General features: G+C 33.6%; 1 protein-coding gene across 1 annotated transcript in view; it reads right to left on the bottom strand.

Moving 5' to 3' along the window:
• Positions 1 to 21,755, bottom strand: part of SLC26A5 (solute carrier family 26 member 5) — a 53,092-nt gene that overhangs the window by 11,410 nt on the left and 19,927 nt on the right. The window contains exons 7-14 of the mRNA XM_052000342.1: positions 16,802 to 16,954; positions 14,444 to 14,526; positions 12,474 to 12,621; positions 11,358 to 11,471; positions 10,537 to 10,614; positions 10,210 to 10,305; positions 8,468 to 8,574; positions 4,774 to 4,843 (exon numbers count right to left, since the gene is read on the bottom strand). Coding sequence (XP_051856302.1) covers positions 4,774 to 4,843; positions 8,468 to 8,574; positions 10,210 to 10,305; positions 10,537 to 10,614; positions 11,358 to 11,471; positions 12,474 to 12,621; positions 14,444 to 14,526; positions 16,802 to 16,954 — 849 coding nt within the window. The remainder of the gene's footprint in view (positions 1 to 4,773; positions 4,844 to 8,467; positions 8,575 to 10,209; positions 10,306 to 10,536; positions 10,615 to 11,357; positions 11,472 to 12,473; positions 12,622 to 14,443; positions 14,527 to 16,801; positions 16,955 to 21,755) is intronic.

The following is a 21,755-nucleotide window of genomic DNA, read 5'->3' as shown; positions in this document are numbered from 1 at the left end:
ACAAATTTCCAGCATAAGATATTTTGGAAGAACTTGAGGACAGTTCTGTCTCAATTGGGCGGGGGTGGGGAGGTGCACAACCCAGTGCAGGTATGCAGGGACCCAGGTTGGAGAGGTCTCTGCCAGGGGAATCTACTGGAAGGCTCTTAGCCAAAATGCAGCAACATTGACTACTCTCTCCTGGTTCAGAAGCCAGTGGATCAGGAGATTAGCTGTGAGACATCCAATGCAAGTACAGAAGGCAAATAGTGAGCTCCTGAATCCCAGCATAGTAGGATTTGGACAGCAGGGGAAGGAAGTCGGCAGCACTGGCCCCAGGGCAGCATGAAGCCACTGTTGTCTGTGGAAGAAGCTTGGGACATTCTCCCCTTTGCCCTAAGAGTAGATCTAAATCTTAAAAATGAGCAAAAAAACAAAAAGTTATCAAACTGCGCATACCCTTTGACCCAGCAATGTTATATATTCCAAGAGATCTTGAAGGAGGGAAAGGGACCCACATGTGCAAAAATGTTTGTGGCAGCCCTTTTTGTAGTGGCAAGGAATGGAAATTGAATGGATACCCATCAGTTGGGGAATAGCTGAATAAGTTGTGATATATGAATGTTATGGAAAGTTATTGTTCTGTAAGAAATAACCAACAGGATGATTTCAGAAAGGCTTGGAGAGACTTACATGAACTGATGCTAAATGAAATGAATAGAACCAGGAGATCCTTATGTGTGGCAACAAGACTATATGATGATCAATTCTGATGAACATGGCTCTCTTCAACAATGAGATGATTCAAACCAATTCCACTTGTTCAGTGATGAAGAGAGCCAGCTACACCCAGAAAGAGGGTTGTGGGAATTGAGTGTGGACCACAACATAGCATATTCACTCTTTCTGTTATATGTGTGTGTGTGTGTGTATGTGTGTATTGGATTTAACATATATTTTAACATATTTAACATGTAGTAGACTACCTGCCATCTAGGGGAGAGAGTGGGGAGAAGGAGGGAAAAATTTGGAACAGAAAGTTTTGTAAGGGTCAATGTTGAAAAATTACCTATGCATGTGTTTTGGAAATAAAAATATATAATAATAGGAAAAAAAACAAATTTAAAAATGAACAAAAAAGATTTGTAACCATAGATAACTATTATGGAGATAGGGAAGACCAGCTCTCAAAACCTGAAGACACTAAAAGCAAAATCTCCCCATGAAGCCATATAGAGTGATATAAGTTGGTTTCCATCTCAAAAGGCTTTCTTGGAAGAATTCAAAAAGGATCTTAAAAGAGAATTAAAAGAAAATGGGGAAAGGAAATGAGAGCATTACAGGAGAGTTTGGAAAAGGAAACAGAAATTATCTGAAGAAAACGCCTAAAAATTAGATTTGGTGAAATGGAAAAAGAAAACAGCTCCTTGAAAAACAGAACTGGCAAAATGGAAACTGAGAAGAACTCCTTCCTCCCACCTCCCCAAATAGAATTGGCAAAATGGAAAAAAAAATCCAATGAACAAAACTTTAACTCATTTAAAAGTTCAATTGGACAAATGCAAAAGGAGGTTGTAAAGAAAGTAACTGAAGAAAATAATTCACTAAAAATTAGAATTGAACAAATGGAAGTGAATGATTCAATGAGACACCAAGAATCAGTCAAACAAAACCAAAAAATTGGGAAAAAAACAGAAGACAAAATGTTAGTAATGTTCAGCCAATAAAACCACTGAACTGAAAGTTTTTAAAGTCAAAACTTGTAACAATTTTCACTGAACACATGACATTTGAAAACAAAATCAAAATGACATTTGAAAAAATTAAAAATACCCATTTCCTTTTACAGAAGTACATCAAATAATTTAACTGTCAAGGAACTTTAGGGCACAATCAACAGGATGTTTCCAGATGTCTATCAATGTAGTATCCTTTGGTTGAATCCTTTCATAATTTCCTCAATTCACTTTCAGCTACCATATCAGCAAATATGGTAATAAATTAACATTTGGTACCTAGATACAAATAGCAACATGTCAGGTACCTGAATCACTTCCATTTGAATTGTCGTAGGAAAATTCTGAAGATCACTTGGCAGGATAAGGTACTAGATTCATGTCCTTTCTCATTCTAAACTAGCAAGCATTCAAACTCTTGCAGAATGTGCAACTCTAATAGGCTGGCATTATTGTTCAAATGCCAAATGTATACTTGCCTAAAAGAACATTTTATGGAGAATTTACAGAAGCTAAGTGCTCACATGATGGTCACAAAAAGCTATTAAAGAAAACTCATAAAGTCTCAAGAACCTTGGAATTTAAGAACTTAAGAACTTTAAGAACATAACATGGGAGACACTGGCACAGAACTGTTCAGCATGGTGTACCCTCATCAGAGAAGGTGCTATGCTTTATAAGCAAAGCAGAATTGAAATAGTTTAAAAGAAAGTTGAGATGTGCAAATTGAAAGAATATACCCCAAATATTCACATGGACTATTTGCGCCCAACCTGTGGTTGAACCTTCTGATCTCATGTTGGTTTGATCAGCCACAGTTAGATACATGGTAACTTGAATCTAAATTAGTGATATTATTTTGGTCCAAATTGAGCTCTAAAAAAGACAACCAATCAACATTTTGGTAAAACTTGGCCAGAAAACAGTGGGGGATAGAAAATAATTATGAGAAAAATAAAGCGATAGCAATAATAATAGCTAATATTTGTATAGTGCTACTGTGTGCTAGGCATTGTGCTAAGAACTCAGAAAAGAAAAGGTAAGTTTGGCAGTGATATAATCTGTTATTTTGGACATATAAAAATATATAAGAAAATATGGAAGTGGCCTGTATCAAGAGGTAATCTCTTAAAAATAAAGTCTAAAAGTATGAAATAGGTATTGAAAATACATGGAAGATGGGTGAAAAAAAATCTTAAATATAATTTTTGAAAAAAGAATCCAATACATTAAAAATGTTATATATTTCAATTAAGTATAATTTATCCCTAGAACACAAGGCGCCTGGTAACATAAAGAATTATTTAATTCAGCATGATCAAAAAATAATTATATAATGTATACTAAGAAGATGCATACAATTAAAATATTTTCACAATGAAACCACAGAGAGCTTTTTTCCTTAATGTTGATAAAACATACACACATAAATACTGATAAAAATAATCAACCATATGTAATGGAGAAATAAGAGCAAGGTAAGGATTTTTCATCATCATTCCTTTTCAATGTACTAAGAATGGCTTACCATGGCCAAATAATTTGTTTAGTTGGCCATATTAAGGTGATGAGCCTTTTTATACCTAACCTAGCTAGGTTGGTCCACATATAGCAGACACAGTCTTTTGCTGGCATAATACTCAAAGGCTAGTAGAACCTGCCAATATTTGAATTTAGTTTACATAACTCAAGGTTATTTCACTTCAGCAAATCGAGAAGAACTTTTATGTGGGCTAGGCATAAGATTATATTACATAGCTAATATTAGAAATGCTAGCCATAGCTATAAATGAAAAATTAAAAGATATGAAATTAGAGATAAATACATATGTATATATTGTACATATACATGTGTGCATGTGTATTTATATATGAGATACACAATTGTGTAATTACACAAAGAGTTGATTACAACTTTTTGTGGTCCCATTTGGGATTTTCTTGGGAAAAAGATGATGGAGTGGTTTGCCATTTCCTTCTTCAGCTCATTTTACAGTTTAAACTGAAACAAATAGGATTAAGTGACTTGTCCAGAATCATACAGCTAGTGAGACTGGATTTGAATTCAGGTCTTCCCACTTTTAGACCTAGTGTTCTAATCACTTTTTTACCTAGCTGCTCATATATGTGACATATGTGTGTTATTTGCTGATAACATATTTACGGACTTAGAAAATCTAAGGAAATTAATCTCAAATTTACTAGAATTAAATGAGTTCAGCAAAGCTGATTTTTTAAAAAACAAAACCCAATTACATTCCTGTATGTTATTAAATTGCTATATAAATTGTTAAGGATAACTTAATAGCACAGTGGATAGCATTGGAGAAAGACAATTTACATTCCAAAATCACACAGAGGAATGTACCCCTGGTAATTAAAGTAATAAAAATGTCAAAGAAACTTTAAGGTATCACTACATATCTACATAATTAATAGAAATAAGTAACAATAATAAATTTTGGTTTCGGCAGTTCTATGGGTAGGGACTATAAGACTTCTGGACTTGATGGGCTAGATATGAATTCTGAGTTTTATAGCTTAGCAGCTTACAAGTGATGTGTGTATGTGTGTGTGTGTGTGTATGTGTGTCTGAACCTCAGTCTTCTTGTCTAATATGGGGAAAATCATTGCAGAGTTTATTTGCTTTATAAATTTGCTGTAGGAAAAGTGCTCTGTAAATCTTAAATTTAAATGTTATTGTAAACTTATTATTAATCACTTAAAATGTTAGTTTTCATTCCAATCCTGATCTGATGACTCACTGTGGTGTGGAAGTTATATCTTGGATTCTTTAAAGTTTAGCAGAGTAAAAGTTCTGGCAGTTCTTCTTAAGCAGGAAAGGCTTCACAATGCATAGTGTGTCTATCCTTCGTAGGACCACCTTCACTAAGTTAATAGGGTCTCATCACCACTGGCAATCAAGTTGGTTGACAATCAAGTAAAGAATTGCATTTTGGCGCAGTCAACTCAAAAGGACCATCCATGAAGACTCAGAGGAGTTGTGATCTACACCAGTGGAAGAAGTACTTAAGGGATAAAAGAAAGAAATTCTTACCTCTTCATATGCATCTATATCAATATATACATCTGTGTTGGGAAGCTGACCAAGAACTGTGTAGGTTGGACTGGAAAAAAGAGAAAGCATATTATAGTATCATCATAGTAAAGAAAAGGAAATAGTTTTTGTATATATGGATTACAATGTCATCAAATCCAGCAATATCAGATAATTATAGTTTTTCCCCCCCCCATCCTTTTTTTGGGTTTACAGCTGGGATTTCACTGGTTTAGGAAATATTCAATGTAATAGAAAATCCCTTTATGAATGCAGATCTTTAGTAACTTTAGTAACTCATAACTTTAGAATTTAAATGAGTTTCTAACGGTCACATAAGTGTGTGTCAGATGGAGAACCTGAATCCAGGTCTTCCAGACTCAAAACCTCTCTCTGCAATGCCAAGCTTTATTTGATCTTTTCTTACAATATCCAAAACACAGTATGTTTTCTAGTTCACTTAACACATAGGTTCTTATAATTTTCCCAAGAGTGGGAAGCAAACCCTTTAAAGACAGGAGAAATATGAAGAAGATAGAAGTGCACAACAAATGGAGATCAGATTTGTCTGAAGCATAACTTCAGTTCTCCCAATTACTTGGTCTATAATCTATGTTTTAGGCCAGGTTTTTACACCTGGGATCTGTAAATATCTTTTAAAAAATCGATGAGAGTATTTTAAGCTAATTGTTTTCCTTTGTAATCTCAGCCATTTTATTTTATACCTTTAGAACCATTATTCAGGAATCTATAGACTTCAGTGTAGTATTGGGTCTATGATATTAAAAAAAAAAAAAGAAGATTTAAGGATTCTGTTATGCCTTCCTGTTCTAGGACTTAGATGGAGGAGAGGGAATTCTTTTTAGCAGAGGAAATTAGTCTCTCTCTTGTTAGGCTCACTTTCCTTCTAATTAATCTTATTCATTGACACTGAATTAACTGAATTAACCTTGAAAAACACACTTGTGATTCTTCTTTGCTAAAAAACAAAACCAAAAAACTACCTCCAGTGGCTATCTCACACCTGTCAAGCAGTCCAGCAATAGCTTTCTGTTTGGTTTTCATGCCTTGCATCTTTCCCCATTTCACTTCACCCTCAGGTGACAAATTCATCTCCTTCAATCATAGTTTTGACCAAATAATCGCCAAAGTCCATTCAGTAAACTCCAGGGACTCCCTATCTCCTCCAGAATCAAATATAAAATCTGTTGGTACTGAAAATCCTCCATAACCAAGTCCCTGCCTTCCTTTCTCTATTCTTCTTCTCCATACTCTGCAATCCAATACTTGTATCTTCACACTTCTATAGGCACACACATACAACCACACACACGTATAAAGTATAATAAAAAAGTACAGAATGATATAGGTTAAGGGGTGATCTCAAAAAAAATACTATAAAAAATATGAAGTGAAAGATAACATTTTCAGAAGTGAAAAAATTGGGGAAAAACTTCATGGTGAAGGTTCTACTACAGTAGGGAGAGAGGAAGAGAGATTACTTTCAGTTGAATTAATTAATGGGTAATATGTGGGTTAATCCATGAATCATTATGTAGATAGATATAAATGTAAATGACTGAACTTCAGAGAGCAAGACTATTGCCAAGAAGTACAGATTAAAGGAGAAGGGAGAAGGTTTGTGGGTATGGGAAACAAAAACCTAGAAATACTTGGTATGATCATCTCTTTTACTGTGTATCAGAAATTAGAAACAGCAAAGCAAACGGTAAGAATTAGTATTCTAAGGTAACACTGAAGCAGAAATTCTAGGGCTACATCTGGCTTGCTAATGATGACAGCTATTTTGTTCTTAATGAGGGTCTTTTGATACAAAAGAACAGAATGAAACTGAAAATGGTATGAGAGTTTCCAGAAGAATGAGGCCATCCATCTTATAAAAATTCATTTTTTGTTTTGTTTTTGGCACTCCAAACTCTATCTTCACTACTTCTAATCTCTGTGGATGACTTCCAAATCTGATCTCTCTTTCAATGCCAATTTCCTGAATGCAACTGTCTGCTGAATTGTCAGAAATTCGAATTTAACGTGTTCAAATAAATCTTATCATCTTCCCCCTAATTATGTTTTTCCTCCTGTCATTCCCACTTGTATTAATGGCCCTATCATCCTCCACATAACCTAGGCTGGGTTTTTTTCTTTTTCTTTTTTTTTGCCTCAGAATCATCTTTGACTTCTTTCACTAGTCTGATAAATTTTGTCCTACCATGTCTCCAATTCATCCTATTGCTGACATTCCCATCACTGCTGCCCCAGTTAAGGTCCTCATTATCTGTATCTACTGCAAAAGTCTACTTAGTGAAAAGGTAAGATATTTTCCCAACCAAATGCCAGGACACATGCTCTAACAAAGGTTAACCCTTTACCAAGTCTCATTAAATGTATGCTTTCTTTTCTTGAAATTACTAATGTCCACTGAGGTGCAGCAGATAGGACACTGGGATTGGAGTTAGGGAAACCCAAGTTCAAATACAGCCTCAGAGATTCACCACTATGTGATCCCGGGCAAGTTACTTAATCACTATCTCAGTTTCCTCAACTGAAAATGGGGATAACAATAGCACATACATCCCAGGGATGTTGTGAGATCAACTTTGATATTTATAAATCACTTAGCACAGTAGTATGTGCTTAATACATTTTTACTTCCTCTCTCTAGCCCTCTTTTTCTTTCTTCTTTTGTCTTTTCCTTCTTCTTTTATCTTTTCCTTCTTCCTTTCTTCCTTTATCTATTCTACTTTAGCTATAGCTGGTATAATAGTCTTCCTGAGGCTTTATTCTGATCATGTCTCCTTTTGTCAGTCACTATCATCTAACAAATAAAATCTAAACTTTATTTATCCTCCTGGTTTTAAAAGCTTTAGATATTCTTATTTTAATTTATGTTTTCAGTTTCACTTCACCCTCAGGTGACAAATTCATCTCCTTCAATCATAGTTTTGACCAAATAATCGCCGAAGTCCATTCAGTAAACTCCAGGGACTCCCTATCTCCTCCAGAATCAAATATAAAATCTGTTGGTACTGAAAATCCTCCATAACCAAGTCCCTGCCTTCCTTTCTCTATTCTTCTTCTCCATACTCTCCTCCTCCAATTTCTGTCTATCTGCATTTTACTCATTCTACAGGACTTAGTCATCTCTTTCATAAATCTTTCTTATTTCCTTACAATTATTTGTGTTATATGAGCTCTCATAGGACTTTGTACTATTTTATGGAAATTAACAACATTTGCCCATATTCTACTTATTCATGAACTTTTAAAAACTATGTCAAATAGATAATAAATTCCTATTAAATTATAACCTGCTTGAAGGCAGATATTGTATCTTACCTAATTTGTATTCCCTGAAGAACTTAGTATAAAAAGCAGAGAACATAATATGTTAGGCACTTAGTTACTTGTTGAACTGATCTGAATTCTAACATGTCTTTCGTTCTCTCATTTTCATTTCATATATTTATATTTATATATGTATGTCTATGTATGTATGTATGTATATGTGTGTGTGTGTATACTTCCACCCACCCCACTTTTGCTTTTTGTTCAAACTAAATAAAAATAATCCAAGAGGTCTAATTTTACTCCATATTTTGACTACATTATATGATCAAATTTTTAACTTTAAATATAGTAATACAAGATCCACACACAGACTCACTATCCAACTCACCTTTGTGTTCTGTAAATAACAGTCATCAGAGCAATTATTACTGCAGTAATTAGACCATAGTCTAATCCAAGGAACAGGGAGGAAACAAAAGTGGTAAGCCAAATAGTCTAAACCAAAACAAGAAAGCCTTGTATTAAAATAGTTAGAAACCCTAGTAATTATAAAAAGTAACTAAACAGAAGGATGACCAGATAATTTAACATCTCTATCTATATAGCAGATTTGTAATTCTTTCAGTTACTTTTCTCATTCTATAATAATATTATTCCCCCTTACTATATGCTCAATCATTTAAAATTTTTCCCACAAATATAAGTTTGAAAATATGGTATGGCATTTTTAAAAGTCTCATTTTAGATAAGTACATATTGAACAGTGAAACACATGTACTTTATATGTAAAGAGGCACTTCTATGCCTTCACATAGGGGTTTAAAGGCAGAATTTTCAAATAGCATGCAGGTAGATTTAGTAGGATTATGAAATATTTTTCTTCTTTAGTCAAGCAATAACATTTCTTGAGCATTCACACGCCTCCCCCACATATTAGAGTCATTTTTCCTATATCTTATTCTCTCTTCTGGGATGATTATATGAAAAAAAAAGGTTGGTGTGCTAAGGGATTATGCATATTTCTTAAAATTCATCAATACATTTAGATTATATATTCATTTAAGAGTTTGAGGTGGAGGTTTTAATAGAACAATTTCAAGAGAAACACAAGGAAAAAAAGTCCAGATGATGTGGTTCTGTGTGAGATATTAATGAAAGCATTTGGAAGATTTCAAAGGCAAACCAGAAGATAACTATATTAAAAATCAGCTTATGAAACAAATTAAATCGCTGTTCTTCCAATTTCTGTAGAATTAGGAGGCAAGGTAGAGCAGTAAAAGGAATGATGGATCTAGGGTCAATGGATCTGAGTTAGGATCCTCTCTCTTATATTTACTAGCTGTGTGATATTGGCCAAGTCACTTTTTCTTTTGGGGTTTCAACTACAAAATGAGAGTTCCCTTAACTTTAAAATGAATAGATTAGTTTAAAGGCCTCTGAGGTCTTTTCCAGTCCCAGATCTGGTATCTTAAGCTAATATAAACATATTGGAAATGTTAAATACAAGTCATGATTGCAATTAGACGAAGCACAAATCATTTCAAAAGACAAAAGAAGGTTGTATGTGATTTGAGATATGACTGTTTAGGTTCTGGGTAACTATAAAATAATCATTTTTATTTTAAAATTTTCAAGTTAATAAATTGTTGAGAAATTAGGAGAAAATAATAGGCATGCATTACTTTACTTGGAGCAAATATGAGAATCTTCTGTTTATTTAGAATTTAATGCAGATAATTGTAGCAAATATGTTTTGTATATATCATCTGATCTTTAAGTCACCACCTTTAAAGATTTGAAAGTATTGGCATTTTCTGTTTAATAATTATTATTCTGAGACTACTGAATCAGTTGTTACTTCTGAACTACACCTTGAGGAGTTGGATGACTGTTCAGGTATATGCCCAATACTTTCATATAATTAGTTGTTTTTAATTGGACTAAAATGTTCTTAATATGTCAGTGTCATAGGGTAGATTTTCTTTTTTTTCCCTTTTATCCTTGATTTATTTTCTCTTCTTCTATGTATATCAAATCATTCGAATCCATATCCTGTACTTAATTTACCACGTATTGTATTCTTTTTAACAAGATAGATTTTCTAAGATGAATTTGTCTATATTGACTTACCAGTTCTATTTTGCTGGTCCTCCAGAAAAAGGGGAGATCTGAGAACTGCATAAACATTCCTTTCAAGTTCACAATCACAATGGCTGATAGCACTGCCTGAAACACAGCACAACCATTTCCCCATTTTCTGATGATCAGGGTGCACAGCTTTGACATTATCATTTTTCCCTCATGCTGCTCCTCCCCTTTCCCATTTCTGTCTTATTTTCCACAAAATGATGAGAAGAGTTTCAGTTAGCTAGGCTAGACTTGGAAGGCTGGGCCTGCATTCCAACAGCAAACTTCCTGCACATGCACAAAACTCCAAGCCAAATCCAAGGTACATACCTGCGGCAATGATTCGAAGAGAAAGCCAATGGCCAATATAACCAACAGAATCAATAAAGAGGCTAAGCAACCTGCAAGCTGAATAAGACAAAATGCACTGAAGGGGTTTCTAGAAAAGTGAGATAATAGGTAGGGTCTCATTTGTCTGATACCTTGAAAATTACTGATAAAGATATGAAGCAGGTATGGATTCAGAAGCCACCCAAACCATGACCTAGCCCCATTGCCCCCTCCCCCTGTCTATAATTTTTAGTTGCTCTTATGGGTCCTGATTAGATACAGAGATGCTCAAATACCCTGACCATTTCAAATACCCTTGCCCGAAGTGGGTGACGGGAAGTTGAAAGCCCATCCTCATGAGATGTCCGGTGCAGGCCTGGAGACACATGAGAGGTTGGGATAGTTTGGATGGGTGTGAGAGCTGCTGACATCCCTCCCATACTTAGTCATTGCCTGCAGGGTTAAGTTTTCATCACAGCACATGACAGTTTCCCACGTCTGAAGTTTTGGGTGCACAGGCGCTAGAATCAGAGTATTGTACAAACATCTAATTTAGTTGAGGGCTGTAGCTCCTCTTTACAGATCTAGCTTTCTGCAGTTCAGTTCAATTAATTATACCTTCCTCTGCAGAACTATATGATTCATTCTAAACTCCCTAAATCCCTTCTCCCCAAAAGTTGATTAGAGATGTAGAACTCCATGGAGCACCCATTGGCTCTGCATGCACAGTAGCTTTTCTGGGGCTCAGGAGAGAACTGAGAGGTTAAAATGTATAATTACCACCCCAATCACGTCTCCTTAAAGTCTGTCTGCATACACACCTGAGTGTTTCCTCCAGTACTCTCTTGAACAAGACTCCGAGACAAGGAACATGAAATGGAGAAAGTTTGGAAAAGTGATCCAATGGTATTACATATTCCCAGCGCGATGAGTTCCTTTTGCATATGAAAACAGGATAAAGAAAACTTAAGCAGTTCTTCAAAAAGATAAACATAGCCTAGTCAGTAAGCTTCTACTTTTATCTCAGGTACAGGTAACCATTCTGTCCCTTCTCAACTTTTAAATTCAAACAGGATCATTTCACAAATAATGTTAATTCCTGCAGAGGAATCTCAGCAGAATGGACATAATTCTATTTTAGCAAATGTATACAAAATTGCTACATGAACTTAAATTCCAAAAGTACTATGTGCCAGAATGACTTTATTCCAATACAATGTACTTTGGGTTGCCAAAATAGCTGCTTTTTAAAGATCACATTTGTAATCCATGTTTTAATACTTGTAAGTTGTACAGATCTGAATTTTCTTATCAAGAACATAGTATGTTGCAATATCCATATTAATATCAGCTATCATTATTTGCATTTTCCCTTTCACATAAGAGGCAAATAAATACCTTAATAGTAGGTCTGATAGCAAAAAGATGAAAATAAAGATAACTGGAGAATTATCTGATGAATGAATAGCTAAAAGCCAAATACCACTGAGGCCAATATGAATAAAGTATGAATTCCCTTGTAGAGATTGAAATGATTCTGGGAAATTCTCATTCAATCCATGACAGCTGGTGACCCCTTGAATAAATTCTGCCATCGTATGGATGCATTTTTCAGATCTTCAAGATAAAGAAGAGCCATTATATGCAATGGATGTTGCCTCAGTGGTACTATTTTCCTAAAGCTGTCCCTATCTGGTGTCTACTTAAGTCTGTACTTTATAGTCTAATTGCATGAAATGAGGTTATAAGAAACAACCTAATTCACATATGTGATTAATGTAGAAGTATAATATGAATTCAAGAATTGCCTAAACATGTGCTGATGATTGTTAAATGTTAATTATGGAGTGGAAACAAGAAAGACTGCTTTTCTATCAAAATATTTTGCTTTGTAGTTGAAAACAACAAAATAGCTCATAGAAATGCTAAAATTTTACCTGATTCCCATCAACTTGGTAGCCATGTTTAACTGCAAAGATTTTGGCCATTGAGATGGTCACTGAAAATCCAACAATTGCAATGGCAATAGCATCAACATAAACAAGATGGAAGAGGCTTGAATCTGGGGTAGCAGGAGCTAATAACCTGAAAGGGGGAATATATTTAATATGAATGTGATAATATGGTAGGAAATTCCTGAAAAAAGAAAAGCAGCACCATTATAAGGGTTTTAATTTATTTTGAGATTTTAAAAATGATGGTCATTTTATTGTTAAAGAAAATTATATAACTTGTTAGAAATCTCTTTTCTTAGTGTAGAATTTAGCTGAGACACTGAAAATTTAAACCAAGGGATTAATTGGTTAGAGATAAAAGAATTTCTGGCTCATTTTTATTAACTTTGTGTTTTCATGATGAACACTGGCTAGCTGTAAATTCTGGAATAGATTTCCTAATGTTTGTGAATTAATTTGCAAACTGACTTGATATAAATTTTTCTCTTCTGTTGTCTTTGATATGTGAAACCTCTTTTTTCTCCATTTGCCAGCTATAAAATTTACAAACCTACCTTCGAAATGTAAATATTTACCTTTCCTTTTGGTGCTGTAAAACACCAATTATATTCTTGTTGATATAACTAAGGAATATATAAGAAACTGAAAACACAATTCAGGTTGGCAGTCACTTAGGCACCAGGAGCCTATTCTCCAAGTATATATTAAATTGTTAACTAGTTATTAAACTATGATTCATAGCAGTATCTATCAACAAATCCATTAATATTTCCATATCACATAAATGAAATCTTGGACTTGAGATACACCATTAATCTAGTTTTGTAAAAAGAAGGCTATTCCTTACCAAGTGTGAAAAGAATTACTTTCTATGCAAAATCCAGTTATATTAGAAATGTTAATTTAGTAGTTTGTATCATTCCAGAGTCGAAAACATACTACTCTCCTGAGTTGTATTAGAAAATGAAAGCTAGCCCAACTCAATATTTGATATATGTAAGCAGAAAGACAACTGCTGACCAGGGTCCTAAAAAGGACATCAATCTCTCTCCAACTCTATGGCTCCCAGAAAGTTGACCTATAATACTATAGTTGTAGGGGTGATTGGGAACAAAGAAAAGACAGGTGGGCTCTCTTTGTGGCAGAGCACTAAGACTTTTTTTGGAAGGAGTTAAGGGATCTGTTGTTCCTATTTGGCTTTCCCCGAGTGTCTGTGTTTATGGTTTTTTTTTTTTTTTTTGTGATGTATATATCTCTGGCGAAGTCTTTTCTGTAGAATTGTGCTACAAGCTGTACAAGATTTGGGAAACTCAGGACACTAAGAAATAGAGCAATATGACTGCCATTAAGTCAGTGACTACAGAATCCTTGCCAACATTTTATGAGTCCTTTCAAGTTTGTCTATGTCAAGGATATTAAGATCATTGTAGTCATAGACTTGGAGACTCTGACCATGAGTAAAAATGAATTTGGACAACAAAAACATCATTTCTGAATCCCATATACCTTAGGGTATCCTTGTATGGCATCAAACAGCTGAGGATGAATGAGATTGCCAGATGCTAAGGGACCACAGGGATTTAAGGGCAAAGAAAATGTACTGCTCTGTATTTCAGAGACTTTTTCTTAGAAGAAAAAAAAAAGATACAAGAGAATAATGGGTTTTGTGCTAACTGAGGAGGAAATAATGTAAGAAATGTGTAGAAAAGTGGTAGATAAAAACAATAGATGATTTTAGAGAATTATCTGAAGCTAAAAACCACAAAACAATCAAGACAAATCCTAGAATTTATTCTTAACTGAAAGTGTACTACATTCAAATCATGCTATTAAAAATAGAAGAAAGAGATGATCTTTAACTGTGTTGTAAAAGTACATTAGTATGCAATAGAATAGGTTAACAATACTTTCACTTATCATTACAGCTCAAAATAAAAATGTGTATTCCTTACCCCAGTGGGAGTGATCCAACAACATCCACTTTGTATGATTTTTCTAAATTAAATCCTGCTGAAATGCCCGTTCCTATTATCACCTAAAAATGGAACAAATTTAGGTTTACATTCAAAGTTAAAAATACAGAGTTGCAGAAACACCCCCCCCAAAACTTATCTGTTCCATTCTATTCTCATTCATAATATTTATGCTTTACTCTTTTTACACATAATAGCAGCCTTTTTTAACTTAAAGAGAAACATTAATTAATTAATCAATGCTTGAGCAATTAATTAATTAATTAAAAATGCCTGTGCCAAGCAATGTGCTAGCAGTTGAAGTTACAAAGACAAAAATAGTCCCTGTTTTTGAGGTGTTTACATTCTGTCATGGGAAATTACACATATAAACTTCACAGATAGAAAGAAAAACAGAACATACACAAAAGTGAGAGGGGTACTGTCATTGAGCTAGTTCTTTTTCAGAAACAAAATACCATATGAAGTGAATGAAGTGAAACTCTAACCAGGAAACTGAACAGTCCTGAAAATCAGTAAACTGTGGTACAGGAGGGCTTATTCTTACCAGAATGGGGTAAGAGCAAGCTCTTCAGTGCTACAGATTCCTGTCCATAGACTCTTGAATTCATTTTATTTAACACTAGTTACTAGAAAAAAGGACTGAGGGGAAAGAGGAATACAATTAGAACTCTTCAAATCAGCAGACTATATCATCTTCTCTTCACCTCCAGCTACAGAGGCAGGGATGAAAGTGGAATTCTGTGGGCATAAAACATTCTTGACACAGGCCATCATTTTACTTAAGTTTTATTCTAATGCCAACTCATGCCTATATTTTCCATAACAGAACATGGTTTTAACATAGAATTGCTGAATGTTGAGTGTCATATTTGGTGAAGGGCAAGGCAGGAAATGAAAGAAAAAGAGCTAGGTGTTGACAACACATCTCACATCAAGATAACACAAACATTGATACTTATGAGACAAATATATTGAGCATAATCATTTCTTTAACTAACTTGGTGATATGCAGAAAAAGATGCAGAATGAAGTAAATAGAACCAAGAAAACAATATATGCAATGATTATAAGACTGTAAATCAAAATAGCAATAAAAGGTAGCTGAAATGTAATTAGTTTCAACAACTAATCTAAATTCCAGAGCAAAGATCACAAAACATTATTTACTTCCTATATTAGAGGGATAAAATATTACATGTGCTGTAGTCATTGTAGTTGATATTCTTTAAGCATTTTTCTATATTACAAGGGAAGGTTCAACATGGTGAAGACATATATCTGAAAATGACTTTTTAATATTAAAAAATATACATCAAAAGCAAACCCAAATCATTATTTTCTAAATTATTAATTGATTGGGAAAAATTCTAACAACTTTCTATCAAATTTCTCAGGTAAAAGCCATATCCCAATAAATGAGTAGTCAAAGGATACGAACAGTTATTAAAATATTGAAAACTATTAAGAACCATATTAAAGAATGTTCTAAACTATGAATACAAAACATTTATTAAAAATATATCCAGAAAATTGGGAAAAAATTGGGCAAAGGATGACAAAAAAACGAGAAGAATCAGTGTAGGAGATGTTATGAGTACATTAAAACACTAGTGAAAGAGCTGTGAATTAGTATAATCCTCTGGAAAGTAATATGGAATTATAAAAATAAAGTAGTTAAAATGTCCATATCCACTGCCTGCCATGTACTTCAAGGAGATCAATGTTAAAAATAAGGGTTCCACATGCACCAAAACATTTATAACAGTGTTTTTTTGTAGTAGCAAATTACGGGAGATAAAGCAGATGTCCATTGATAGGATAATGACTAAATGAATCCTAGTATAGGATTGTAATGGAATATTAACATGCTGTAAGAAATGACAAATATGATGAACATAGAGAAACATGGAAAGACTATATGATGTGATGCAAAATGAAATAATCACAACCTGAGAAACAATATACATTATGACAAATGGAAAGAACAATCACACAATGAAACAAATAAAAGTAAATGCTGCAAAGAACTGCAAAGAACAACCTTAGCCCCAAAGAAAAGATAAGAGAGAACACTTCTTTCTACTCCTTTGAAGAGATGTTGGTGGATGTACTGGTATGGAATATTGGCTATGTTAGCATTTTTTGGATATAGGTTTTGCTGATTTTTTTCTCTTCATCTTTTTAAAAAAGTTCTTTTTTTAAATAAGGGATGGCTCTTTGAGAGGGACCAGGAGAGATAGAAAGGGAAATTTAGGCAATGTAAAAGCAAATTACAAATTACATTAACAAAAATTTACTCTGAAAGGGGGAAAAAAACCCCAAAAGTTGACTTACTGCGACAATCTCTAAAGGAATAGGTGCAGGCAATTTATTTTTAAATCTTTCATTAAACTCTTTGCCCCCCAATAGCAAAGCAAAACACATCAATCCAACGACGAGGGAACATATGTTGAGTTTTTTGACATTTGCTATCACAGCAAGAGTACTCTGTAAGACATTGAATGTTTATCATCAAGAAAAAGTCCACATAAGGGTAATGATTTAATAATCACAAATTTTGCTTCTGAAATAATTCATAAATATAAACCAACACATGTTGATATTAATTAATTCTCAGACAGAAAATCATACTAAGACTATCACATAGAATCATTAAACCTTATAGTCTGGATTAGATGAACTTGAATTCTTTCAGTCCAACTTTCTAGTTTTGGAGTCCCTCTGAAAATACCCTTGGATGAAGTATCATAGAGTCAGTTCAAACAAGCTTTTGAGAACCAAATGTCAAATTTTTAGTTTGAGCATTTATACCTCAGAAAACAGCAAATGCTGTATACAAATCAGGGTTTGATCAGTTCTGTTAATTATCTAGACTTACTAAAGTGATGGAAAAAACATTAATAATGTAGATTACACTTTAAAATGTGTTGTACATAACTTTTTTCCTCCAGAGATCCAATTATTAAATATTTACCAGTACTTATCTGATTGATAGCCTCTGCTCAAATATTTTCAGTGACAGAAAGTTCCAAATCTCAGGATGATCAATTCAATAAGTAGACAAATTATAATTATTAGAAATTTTTTTTATGAGGTGAAAAATCTGTGCTCCATGGCACATTCTACCAACTAATTAGCACCCACCAAATCCTAGAATCATCTCATTGCATTGTTAGAAGGTTCTTTAAAATATCTAGTTTATCTTACAAAGCTGCTTAAGCCATTGCTTAAAGAACACAACACTAAATGATGTAGTGTCCTCAGAGGCAGTAGAAAATGAGTTGCCCTTAGGAGTGAATCGCTAGTGTTAAAAAAACAGAGGATAAACATAGAGTTGAAAGGCTTCTATATGGCCAAAATAAATGTAATTGGAATGAAAATGGAAACAATTTGGGGAAAATTTTTCACAAAAATTTCTTTTGTAAAAAAGGGTCTAATGACCAAGTTATATAAATTGATATGAAGAATTTATTCAATATATAATATTAAAAGACATTCCCTGATAAATGGAAAAATATGTGGAAAAAAGGATTCTCAAATAATTCAAGCTATGAAAAAACATATAAATGCATTGTCAACAAATTATTGGTTTGTAAAAGGACAGTGAGTTGAATGAAATCAGAATAAAAAAGTCACCAAATTATTAATACAGCTTTTGACCAAAAGAACCTACTATTAGACATATACCCCAAGGAGGTCATGGACAGAAGGAAAGGATTTATATGTAGAAAAATAAAGTCCCCTAAAGACAAAATAAGTGCCTTTCAAGGGAGGAATTGATGAAAAGAAAGTAGTCTATGAATGTAATAGAAGTTTGTTGGACCTTCCAAAATGTGGAATATGACAAATTCAGAGAAATATGGAAAAGTCTTGAATGAACTGATGCAGAATAAGGCGAGCAGAACCACAAAAAAAAAAAATTGCATGAAAACTATACAAATGTGAAGGGAAACAAGTTTGAAAGGTTTCAGAATTCTGATTATTAACAATGACATCGAAAGACTGATGGTGAAGCATATCGCCTACCTTTTAGTAGAGAGACAATAAATAAATGCAATCCCACACATGGCCAATAGCTTGATTTGTTTTGTTCCATTATATGTATTTATTATAAAGGAAGGCTAGGTAAAAGGCAAGCTGTGATACAGCAGAGAAATAATATCAATAAATAGTTTAAAAAGTTACAGAGAGGGAAGGGTGTAGAAGGGACAAAAAGTATATCAATTTGTTACTGAAAAGTATACATACATATATACATATGTGCATGTAAAAACATATCTAAGTCCATCTATGTGCTTATATATAATATATACACATGTACATAAAACAAAATTCTTCTATATAAAGTGTGCATATATATGTGTGTGTGTGTGTGTGTGTGTGTGTGTGTGTGTGTGTGTGTGTGTCTCCTTATATCCAATTTGTTGCCAGGATGTCTATTTCATCTTTTCAATATTTTAAAATATACTTCCCTTTCTCTTCTCTGACATTGTCTCTGCTGCTGACCCTTATCACCTTGTGCCTGGATTACTGCAATAGTCTGCTAGTACGTCTGCCTGCCTCAAGTTTCTCCCCACTTCAATCCATCCTCCATCTAGCCACCAAAATAATTTTTCTAAAGCAAAGTGACATGTTGCACCTCTATTCAATAAATTCCAGTGACTCCCCTATTGCCTCCAGGATTAAATGCAAAATTTTATTTTTGACATTCAAAGCCTCTGCCCCCTTCTACCTGTCCATTCTTTTTATATCTCATCTCCATCATGTAGTCTAATTAAATGACAATGATTTCCTTGATGTTAGTCAACAAGATACTCCATCTCTAGGTTCTGGACATTTTCTTTGGTTGTTCTCCCATGCCTGGAGCAATGTCTTTTTTCAATTCTACTTAATGATTTCCCTGACTTCTTTTCAGTCCCAACTAAAATTCCACCTTTTACAGGAAGGCTCCTCTTGGGAACTTAAAGGAAATGAATGAAAAACATGTATAATATTTTATATATTGAATTAATTTAAATTTAAACTGCTACTATAAATATAATTGGTTGCAATAATATTCAGTGTTGAAAGTTTTAAATAAAAATATAAGTAAATTAACTTGCTATTTTAATGAAATCTATTTTTAATCTAAAAAAGTATGGTGAAGTCATGGTTGTAAGTCTGAGTCCTTAAGCAGAGAGTTATTGAATATCAACCCTTTTGATGTTTAGTCATATCCAGTCTCTACAACCCTAGGTTATTTATTTATTTATTTATTTTTATTATTATTATTTTTTTAGCAGAGGTACTGGGGTGGTTTGCCATTTTCTTCTCCACCTCATTTTACAGATGAGAAAACTGGCTATGTGAAACAGGGTTAAGTGACTTTCTGAGATTCCCACAGCTAATAAGAGTCTGAGGTCAGATATGAACTTAGGAAGATAAATCCTCCTGACTCCAGGTCCAGGTACTCTATCCATTGTGTCTCATAGCTGTTCAATATCAGCCTTATATACCACATTATCCAGGTACCCTCCAGCTACCTTTTGCTAAGTGAGAGAAAATTGTTAATGCAATCATTAATATAATGACAGAAAATTCTTAATTCCAAATATTCCTTGCCATTCCCTGTATTATTTTAGTAGTATCAGGATATAAGTAATAGCTTTACATTCCTACTCTTAAGATATTTACTCTTGATTAGGTTGAGTTGGACCATGCCCAAAGATTTTATCTTATAAAGGAATTTAGTATAATTCAGATCTCAGCTTCTAATGTTCTTGCCCCATTCTGATGGGATTTGAAGGGCAAAACTGTTATAATGAAGTGGGTTTTCCTTGCCTGGATTGTCAAGAGCCACTGAGGACTCATGACCAAGTCTTGCTATTCTGACAATTAAAAAGTTTCAAGAGACATAGTCTCTGAGTAATTTAATCATTTTATTAATAAGACTAGCAGGTTATTAATAAAAGGATAGTCATCTGGCCATCTCTTTTAGAATAAAAATCCCTAATAGTGGTGAGGTCAGAGTTTATATACCCTTCAAAATGTAGTAGTGCTTGAGGGATGGCAATCAACTTGGATTGGTTAACACAACGAGAGGTATGGGCTATTATTAAAATGAAAATCTTGGGGTATACTCAAATCTTGGTCAAAAAGACATCAATTTCCATATCACCTGTCTTGATAATAGGGAAAATCAACTTTTCCACAGACCTATAGGAGGGAACACAATAAGCAAACATAAATACACTCATTAGCCCAAAGTTAGAATTTATTTTATTATCTGATTAGATCATGACTTGGGTAAATCTCTAAAAGATTTATTACACTGCTTGGTTTCTAGATGAGGAAGTAAAAAAGGAGTAAAACTCCTTGATTCTAAAAGAATAATTAAATTAAATTTAAGAGAGAAATAGTCATTTCTCCTTCTACCTTTTACTAATTCCTCCATTTCTCTGCTAAAGGTATAAGAAGCTTTTGCATAGATCTTGGTGCTGTGAAATCTAATATGCTCAGTACTTATATACATCCTCTAATGTGGCAGATTTGCTATCCTTTTATCTCAATTAAAGATGCTTTATTCCTCCACTCATGGCCTTGATGTATTTCAGGATTTGACAACAGCATCCCCAACTTTCAGAAGCATTTTTCTAAGAGGTGAATAAATGCTGTTAGGAACAGTTATCTGTACAACTAGAGTTATAAAATGAGAGTTTCTAGAATAAAAAATATGATATCTGTCACTTATTTTTCAAATAAAAGTCTAAGGCTCTGACTACTATGGCAAAATATTTGAATAAAAATTGAATATTTAATCAGCACATGATTCCAACATCTAGAAGTCAGAACAATCATAAATATTTAACATCGCATAGATGAATCAACTGGATGACTCAGTCTCTTGCTTTTTATTTTGAGGTTCTAGAATGCAGATCCAGTCTGAAATATATCTAGCTTCAGCTAAGATACTCTGTATATCCTGGTTAAATTATTCATTGTTTAAATTAAATTCTTTTAAATGTTGCATTTTTAGGTCTTAGAAATCTCTGAGGTTACTAAATAAACAAGCCCCTTTGAGCATTAAAGATTATAAATTAATAATACACATATACTTATAAATGAAAATTTTCTTTTAAATTAAGTCTTAGGGGACAAGATTCTCCCAGTTTCCTGGGAGATAAGCACAGCAAAACAAATTCACAAGATGGCATTCATCTAATTGATATTCCATTCAGAAAAATATGAAAAAAATAGGGGGGATATGGACAGTAATGAATCTAAGATGCTCCTATTGATGCTAGAAGCT

Source organism: Antechinus flavipes, chromosome 5 (genome assembly GCF_016432865.1).
Source record: "Antechinus flavipes isolate AdamAnt ecotype Samford, QLD, Australia chromosome 5, AdamAnt_v2, whole genome shotgun sequence".
Lineage (NCBI taxonomy): Eukaryota > Metazoa > Chordata > Mammalia > Dasyuromorphia > Dasyuridae > Antechinus > Antechinus flavipes.
Note: the sequence above shows the minus strand (reverse complement) of the source record. Positions and strands in the feature narration are given on the sequence as shown.